Source organism: Lepisma saccharinum, chromosome 25 (genome assembly GCF_977018435.1).
Source record: "Lepisma saccharinum chromosome 25, izLepSacc3.1, whole genome shotgun sequence".
NCBI lineage: Eukaryota > Metazoa > Arthropoda > Insecta > Zygentoma > Lepismatidae > Lepisma > Lepisma saccharinum.
In genome coordinates, this window is record NC_139253.1 from 50,683,547 (window position 1) to 50,693,515 (window position 9,969).

The 9,969-nt window shown below is 37.3% G+C and overlaps 1 protein-coding gene across 1 annotated transcript in view; it reads left to right on the forward strand.

Annotated features, from left to right (window-relative positions):
* Positions 1–1,618, forward strand: part of LOC145978638 (uncharacterized) — a 54,424-nt gene extending 52,806 nt beyond the window's left edge. Inside the window, exon 5 of the mRNA XM_083111393.1 lies at positions 300–1,618. Coding sequence (XP_082967519.1) covers positions 323–1,066 — 744 coding nt within the window. The 5' untranslated portion in view covers positions 300–322 and the 3' untranslated portion in view covers positions 1,067–1,618. The remainder of the gene's footprint in view (positions 1–299) is intronic.
* Positions 1,619–9,969: the final 8,351 nt, after the last annotated feature.

The following is a 9,969-nucleotide window of genomic DNA, read 5'->3' on the forward strand; positions in this document are numbered from 1 at the left end:
AAGCCCACTCCGAAATCCTACAAATATCTAATTTAAATAGTGTATAGTGGTAAATAATTTTACATCCTTAGCAAGATTATACATATTGTATAATAAGTTATGATATACTGAGAAATTCATCTTCAGGGCTTCTACCTCCCAGTTTTTCGCCTTTATATGACGGCTACTGATAAAGAATGAGCCCCTCCCGAAATAAAATCCTGGCTACGGGCCTTGGTGAGGTTACCCTTGTAGAAATTGGCGAACAGCACATCGACAATACCACGTGTCTTATGCCATGTTATTATTGTACATTTCAGATAATCTGCGCTTGCCATGAAAGATGAACTTCCGCTTAGGTTGGTTGATGTATCTCTTGGGTGCCATTTTCCAGTTTTATCCTGGAACAAGATCACTGGAGGAAAACAAACAGGAGGATCCAGCATTATTTCAGGATGTGATCAGTTTAAGCGAACTTCCCCTGGACAGGTTACTCAGGATCAAGAAAGACATTGTCCGAGTTCCAGAAGAGCGTGAATCGGAGGACGAAGTTTCTGCAGAAGAGGTAGATAGACCTCGTGCCGAGAAGTTGGTGGGCCTAGCAACCTCCAAAGATGAGCAGGTCATGCAGATGTCTCCCATGCGAGGGAGCAATAACTTCCGAAGGGGTTATGGACACGGGGGTGGTGGCGGTCATGGGGATGAGATGGACAATCAGAAAGCGTCGCTCTCTTCGGTGTTCCAGATGTCCGTCACGTTCCTTTCGTTCATTGCATTCGCAGGGTACCTGTGCTGTTTGATTATGCAGGCCATAAGAGAGAAGAAGCAGCAACAGCAGACAATGATGGTGATGGTTCCAGCAACGCCTCCAATGGCAAGGGTGGAGACAGTTCAGAATTTCCAAAGGACAGTCCCTGATGGGAATAGGAAGAGAAAGAAGAGGAAGAAACGTGAGCAAAGAAGTGGTGAAAATGTTCAAGATACAGACTTTCCTCTAATCGTTCCTAGCATGGACGAATTCTACCACTTGGTGACATTATTTGTGGAAGGTTACACGAAGTATGAAAGATCAGAACCCAATGGTTGAAGTGAAACGTGTGCTTTTTAATTTGTTTTTACTGCTAAGAAATTGCATTATTGTGAACCATAAGTGCAGCTATACAAGTAGGCACAATTAGAAATGTAAAATTTTATCAAAGCTTAGGTAATCTTTGTTGCATCGTTTCAACATTTTTGACAGAGTGATCTCAAATGAAAGTGAAGTTACAATTCATAACGATTGACATATCGTTTTACAAATATGAGTTTACAAAGGAAATAAACAGAGCAGTTTATTTTAGTGAGTAATAAACATTACTCATACTTCCAGTTCTAGGATGCAACGAATGTGTTCGAAAATGATTGTACATTTTACAAAACGTGGCCAACAGGTTATTTCCAAGTGTAAAGTCGCTAAAGCGATTGCAGAAGGTACGAGTTCGTTTAATGGTTTTACTTGTATGAAAACAAATAATTTTACTAATATATTATCAATAGCTGCCAATATCATTTAGACATTGCTCCACAAATAACCTTCTTAAACACTTTCGGAATAAACTTGCAACGTACCCATATTCACAGTACTTCTAGAAATATTAAATAGGCAGTACCGACTAAGATAAGGTAATATATATATATATATATATATATATATATATATATATATAATTAAAATATCTACAACTGGAATAGCGCCCTGAGAGTAGTAACAAAATAATGACAAACGTCCAAAAATTCTGAAACTTCTGTTTCAGATCTAAATATAAAATCAGATTTTAATACTACCTACCTATAAATACAAATTAATTTAAGAAATGTAATATTTCTTAAATTAAAATTTTTGTGTTACAGAGTAAATGTCTTGAAAGAGGATATTTACTTTATTCAGCTGTATGTATGTTTAGTGTTAATCGTAAGATTTATACTATAAGATTCCGTAGTTGAGCAGGTTAAACTAATTTAACTAAACAGGGATGTATATAATTATCTCAGTATCATGTAAATGAAATATGAAAATATGCCTCGTAAAGACAAAACTTAATGTTTTTGACGTTTATATATAACTATTATTTAAGACGGAGAAAGACATTTCATGTAAACACAATAATATTATAACTTCTGCACTTAATTCCTTGTCAACATAAAATGTTTCGTTATGGTAGAAAGTAGCCGAATTTTTTTATTTAAAAAATCAAATAATTGAAGTTGAAAATATGATTTTCTTGACACGTTTTTCACATTGTGAAATCTAAAATTTCGAACACAACTAAATGTGTTTTCCATGATTTGTGGGTTGTTAATATTATTTATAGATTTGGCATACCTGCAACTGACGATGAGCTCATGTACTCCACCTGTTAGTATTTCACCCCAATCATAGTTCTGAATTAGAATTTTCATGTTGCACTTTTATAATGTAAGATGGAGATTGTACATTTTCGTAGAAACTCCGTCCATTAAACTTTAAGGAATGTCTTTTCCCACAATTTTGTAAAATTGCATGTGTTAACTTTTCAATTGAATGTAAAAGAAGTAGTAAATATTCTTAAAATCTATTACTGTTTGTTTCATTTTCTCAAACAAATTGATTGCATTTGGAGATAAAAGGTAAAGTGTTCCCCTGTGCATAGCACCACGCCATGAAGGCGTATAGGGGGTGTGGGGGTGGAGATACTTTCATCAATTAATTTAAAAAATACGTGCATTATAGGATATTATATAGTGCTTTGTTGTCTCCTGTTATAAATGTCCTTAGATATCAATTACCAAACATGTGGGCAAACTGTTACACTAAATTACTTTTACAAGGACACTCCTCAGTTGAGTTATTTATAGCATAATTATTAATCTTAATGTTGGGATTTAATAAAAGTACGGCACTTAATAAATGATGAAAAGGATGATTTGTAGGAGAACATATATATGTGTGTGTGTATTCATTCTATCAAGATATAGTTTCAAAATATTTATGATACGTCTCAAGAACTAGCATGGGTAGAAAACGTAATGCGTTTCTACAAATTATTGCATATTATTTCCTTTGTCTACATTTTACAAAGTACTGATCGGCTTCTTTAAAAATCAATGCATTTTCCGAGTAAGTCCATTTGTAGTGGATAGTACAGTGGATGCATAAGTATTACATGGCAAGTTGTTCCTCGCCATGTTTATTCTCTTTTATTTTAATCAATGGGATCTTCGGGAATTGCAACAAAGTACAAAGAAGCTGGCGACAAGCGCTGTACCAGTATACATAAAAATCCAGTTCTTAAATCCATGCAGGATTCAAGAGAAAATGTATTGATATTAGTCATGAACAATTTGCCAAGCAATACTTGTGCATCCCATTGTACCACTACCAGTTATATAAGAGACAATATATTTCCTATGTGGATTAGTACAAGAAATGTTTAATGTTATCATATCTCTATTTGTGTACACATTTTTGAAAGTTATTTTATGTTCTATGTAGTGTAAACATACATAGATCTAGAACGTTAACTTAAGTATATCAAAGAGATTTGTGTTGATTATGGTTAATGTTTAAAAATATTTAAAAAAAACTTTAGGAAACAACAGCTGTACAGGATCGATCCTGCCCTCGTTTAACTGGACTCTTAAGAATCCGTTTAATGTGCAAATTTTACGTAAGAGAACGTCAAGTTTGAAATCTCGGAATTGGAGAAACAGTTTTCGCTTACAGAAAGAGAAATGGAATGGAAGAAAGATGACAGAGGTAGTGCGAACTTCCTGGGTGTTGCCAGCAATATATCTCCCGATGCGAAACAGACGCTCCAGTATAAAATATATTGAAGTGTTGCGGTTTCGCCGAGGGAAGGCGTGAGGAATGGCCGCCTCTTGTATCGGTTGGCCGGTGGAGCGTCGTCTCGGGACACATTTTTGCCTGCATTAGCTGTGTTTTGCAAGGAGTTCGCCGACCTCTAGAGTAGCGGTTTAAGCATAACAAGCTAATTAGCGGATACGAAACATAGGACCTAAATTGACGCAGGGCATAATTGTGTGACGGTAATTTCTGCTATGTACGTTCATTACTTTAACGTTCTTACTGCTGTTAAGCTACAAACAGGCACGTATCTAGAAATGAATTTCGGGAGGGGTTGGTTCGAACCAGGTGGCTCAGTAATAATAATAATGATAATAATAATAATAATAATAATAATAATGTTTAAATTTAAACAATCATATTATAATTGAGGCGCTCAGAATAATAACGGCAGATCCCAACCGACTTCGATTTTTGAGATACAAGTATGACGGTATACTGCTGCCACCTACCTTTCATAGGCTGGAGTATCAATAGAATTGGGATATGCCAAAACTCTCATATTCCACCTTTAAAATTCGTCCACAAGGAAAATGAAAATATTATCAGTGAAAAAATGACATATCCCAACTGTGTGTGCTTTTGTTTATGTCCGCTACGAGTTCGGTGGCGTTGTAGACAATATGGCAGCGTCCGTGACTGAGTGTGTTGTTATGCCAGAATCTCCGAAAAAAGGTAAAAAAAAAAACGAGTAAAAAACTCAAGTGAATGGGTAATAGACAAACAGAAGTTATGCAGAAACAGTTAAAACAGTATTATTATAGTAGTATAGTATTATTATATGTTGATGGTGCTCCTCTGCTTTTACGTAAGGTTACTTCCATTGCCGGCCCCCGTGGCAGAGTGGTTAGTACATCGCGCTACGACGCCAGAGGTCCCGGGTTCGAATCCTGGCCTGGGAATGGAGTTTATGAGTGCCCGTTCATAAATTTCATCATACCATCATCACTCATTCCCATCTTCGCAAATTAGCCAAAAGTGGCACTTGAAGCGAAGTAAAATAAAGCAAATCAATCAATCAACTTACATTATTGTGGAACATGATAATCCTGATATTGTAAAATTTAGTTTATCTTATTCTGACATTGACGTGCATCAAACAGTTAATTTTAGGAAAACAGTTAAAACTGTAGATGTTTCATTGTTTAAGTTACAGCGGAACTACAGTGAACAGAGAAGAATTAAGAAAGCTAATACAATGACCTGATGCAACTATTGAAATATATACTACCAGTCTATCATGATTTTTATAAAAATTGTGTTTATGATGGTGTTGATGAAGAAGAATGTGAAAATCTGGGAATGGAGCTGGATCAATACAACATGTTAAATAAAAGTTGTTACCCTGCCCCCGTGTCAGAGCAACAGTGTTTTTTTTTCCTTATTGAAATATTTATTAATACGTTAATTAATTGGGTAATCAAGTGTATAAACATATATATGTGTGATTAGTGTAAATCAATTTATTATGCATTTTTAGGTTCGTATTATTCCATGTATAAATACCATGTAGCTCTCTGTTCTTTCTTCGCGTTTCGAACGTCCCTCGAACATGCAACAAATGCTAAACAAGGATATATTCAGTGTTTAATTTTTGTAATATAATTTCGTAAATTTTTCGGTGGTGGGGTCCGGACCCTCTGGACCCCCTCCTCCCTAAATATATCCTTGGCTACACAAGTTCAGCACCGCTGATTCAATTGCATCTATCGCTTAGACATTGTTTTGAATTTCATTTATAACAGATGCAGTGTGTATAAATTCGATTCTGAGGTCGAATGAATGAATGAATGAGTCAAAATTTTTGGGGTGCGTCGGCACGCATGGCCATTTTACACCCATCAAAGTATACTCTTATCTAAAATCCTTACCTTAATGTTAAAGAGCCCCTTGAGAAAGGTTAAAAGTTCAAGGCCGAAAAGGAACCTACACAGAACGTACGTACCATAACCCATTAAAAAGATAAGGAGACACTAAATACTTCCTCAGAAACAGTGCAAGAGGTCTGCTCTTCTCAAATCCTAAAAATATTTCTTAAAACGCTGTCAGCATCTTCCAAGTTTGGTATTGCCATCAAATCACTACTCATGCGTTTTTCTCAGTTTTCCAAAATGGGAGAAAAACGACGTAAAGTTTAAAAAAATACAGTAAATAAATAAATCTATATCTTAACATGGGGACACTGGAACAGCTGGAGGATGCCTTGCATACAATTTCCTGACTAGGGGATCCCATACCCCAGCATCCCTCTTCACATTGATCACTGACCAAGAGCATTTAAGGAAGAACCTTCGACTAACTATATAATATAAAGAACAATCTACTTCTTTCATCATAGATGCAAAGCCATTCTTTTTACATTGAAATATCAATTACATATTTCTGCGCAAATATTTTAGTAAAACAATCTTCAAGGAACTTTCATACGAATCCTGCAAATTTGTGCATTAGTTGAGTTAGAAAAAACTCCTCAACACATAGAGTTAAAATTAACCTATCCCAAATAGCATGAACGTTAAATTATCCAATAAAATTAATAAACGGGTCACAATAATACAGCTTTATGCTTTCAACTTTCCCCCCTATTTTGGTTACTAAATAGTTCCATTTCTAACAATCCATCTTCAGTGGTGAAGGCGAAGAGATTAAACGGAAAACCAACACAGAATGTAGAATGTCTTATCAGAGACCCTTACATACTGATTTACGTACCTTAAAATTATCGTTGAACTAGATTATATTATCCGTCGTGTGCACTAAACCAATACATTTTCTTGGTGCTTCCTGACGGAGATTGGAACATAATATTTTTAAAATACAAATCCAAACAAGGACATGAGATTTTTGCGTTCGAAAACGTTAATTGGCAACAGTTTCTCAAAATTGAAATTATTGTACTCAAAATGTAATTGTTGCCTCATTGGAAGTGTATTGTTTCTAACTAGCATTAGGCCATTCCCATAGTGATGTAACGTTGAAAATATTTAATATATTGAGAAATATCGAAATGTAAGTAAGTAAAGTAAGGCAAGTAACGTATAAACTTCGTAGTGTGTTTAGGAAATTGCCTATCTTTTAACTGAGATTCCTAAAAAAAGAAAGTCGTGTACAGGAAGATATGGTAAAATATCTGACTACTAAAGTGGAACCCTCTCTCTTAATTGGCATATCAACAGCTTGTGATCTTGTACTTCCAGTATTATGTTATCCTGATTTATAAGAATAAGGTAGATATTTTTGCATATCAAAGTACTTAGGTAGTTAAAAGGGCAACTATAGTATATCCCTTCATAACAGGTAGGACTGGTGCCGTGGGAGAGCAAGCAAAATTCCTGTGTGCCCTCTACCCATGGCGCTGAAAAGATGTCTACACTACACCCCTTGCCAAAAGAAAGCCTATTTCATACTACTTTTTGTCTCTTAACTATATGTCGCCAGCGGTCCCGGGTTCGAATCCCAGCCTGGGCATGGGTGTTATTTGTGAATGTCCCTTCATGAATTGCATCATATCTTTCATCATCATCGCGATTAGCTAAAAGTAGCAGAAAAGCGAAGTAAAATAAACAAATTCAATCAATCTAAATATATGTGGAAAAGTTGGACGCCTCTTCACTTCTCCATCAACCCGCTCTTGAGAGACAACATATCAAGCTTTTATTTTTCGTCCAAAGATGACAGTGCAATATCTTCACTTATTATTAATTACAAATGTCACGTAAAGATAGAAAGTTCATCACTATTTTAAGTTTGTTTACACATTAATTGAATTTCTAAATGTTGTAGGAAAGCAATTTGTGATTAATTTCATAATAATAGTAATTCATAATTAAAATTCAACTCTTCTAAATGAGCAGTTTGTCCACAAATTCATAAGATAAGTTCTGAAAGGATATTTTCTGCCTACCATAAACCATGGCCTAATTTTCAACGAACACGTAGAGGAACTTCAGCAAATAGGCAACCAAAGGATAGGATGATTGTGCTCTATCTACAGGAACTTAGGACTTTCCTTGGAGACCAGACTAAAGATCTACAAGACTATGATACAATCAGCGTGGCACAACATCCCCAAGACCAATTTGTTCAAACTCCAAAGTAGGGCAGCGACGCCCGTCAAGTATCTGAGCGACGCTCGCTGAGTCAAGATTTTCGCTCGTTGAGCAGAAAGATCATTTACTTGACGCAGTTTGCTCATTGATCAAAATATCAGCATACTATGATATCAGTGACTTGCCTTTGAATAATCTGTGGTCAATGTGGCTGCGTCGGTGTTTGAAATGCTGTTAATTATGGAATGGAAATATAATAGTTGATGTGAACAAAACTGTCGAAATTTTTATTTTCACACACTTGCACAACTTTCCAAAACTACGGTTTATATTTACATTTAATATTTATTATTTGGAATAAACAACACTATCACTTTAAATCAATTACAACAACTGGAATATTACATCACCTTCTGTCACTTGAACTTCCGCTCTAATTACGCTATATCGCAAGCCGTTCATCATAAATATTTCCTCATTGGTCGCCATGCCATTTGCGGCTCGCCACCCGCCATCGTCATACAGTTTTCCTCTTCTTCACTCTGCCTCATGAGATCGAAACACAAAAACGCTATATTCTGTGGCTCAAACCTGTGGCGAGCAAGGTTCAAGTTCGCTCAGCGATCAAGTGAGCAGCGCTCGCGGAGCAACGCCTATTTGGCCGTCAAGTAGCCGAGCCATCACGTTGCTCGCTGAGCGCTCAGATACTTCACGCGCCGCAATAGCCGGCAAATCCAGGAGGACCTGGAGTTCGGACCACTGGAGGATGTCATCGCTCTTGAAATCGAAAACTTCTGGAGCAGCTTATAAACACATGTCAATCCTGTGGTCGTATGGACCACCACCAGGTATGCACGTCCCTGGTAACACCTTACGGCCCTTGTAAGGACCAACACCTTACGGCCCTTGTAAGGACCACAGATTCAACACAGGACGGACACCAAGCGACGCGTGCAATGGTTGCAGAACTCAAACTGCAAGAAGGCTAATGAACCAGCAATTACCAATGTAAGTCAGGGAAACAAAACTTCACAACACCTGCCGCCAAATGACGACGCAGTCAGAATATTTTCAGTTGGCCGCCTAGACTGACGTATCAATTTATTGAGGAGTAGGAAAAGTCTTTAGTTACTGCGCACTCAAGTCGATTTCTACGTTCACAGTTTGCATTTACACTCTGTCCCAACTATCTCTGGAGCAGGCGAACGAAAACAAGTCTCTGCGAAAGTAGTGACGCGAGACGGCCTCACCAATGACATGTGAAAGAGAACGGGATTGCGTGGAGGGGAAAGTGACTGCAGTTTCCAGCGTGTACTGCTTCGCTCTGCCCACTCGATCCCCCCCATTTTTGCCGCTATACGTGGCCTTCCTCCAGAGATAATTGGGACAGGGTATATGTCTGGGGTTAGTTTACACCAATGAACGCTGTGTAGAATACCAAGCCTTGCCAATCAAATTCACATTTTCTCCCAAACAAAGCATATTCGAAGAGACATACTATTGAAATTACACAGTCCGATTGTCGTTCCTAGCATGGTCCCGTTCTTTCAATTCCATTTCATTTAAGGGGGGGGCATCCCTGCTAGGGACAAAAAATAATTTCCTCAGCCGGGGATATTTTTTTTTGTAAGAGGAAATCGCCGGTATCCCCCGTTAATTTCCACACTGTATAATATGTAGGCCTATGTATGTGTACACACCCCCATACATATATATATATATCTGCGAAGCCGAAGCCTACAAAGTAAAATACTGAAGAGGAATATCTTAGGAGTTGGCAACCTGAATTCTTAGGAGTTGGTAACCTGTATTCTTAGGAGTTGGCAACCTGTATTCTTAGGAGTTGGCAACCTGAATTCTTAGGAGTTGGCAACCTGTATGCTTAGGGGTTGGCAACCTGTATTCTTAGGAGTTGGCAACCTGTATTCTTAGGAGTTGGCAACATGAATTCTTAGGAGTTGGCAACCTGTATTCTTAGGAGTTGGCAACCTGTATTCTTAGGAGTTGGCAACCTGAATTCTTAGGAGTTGGCAACCTGTATTCTTAGGAGTTGGCAAC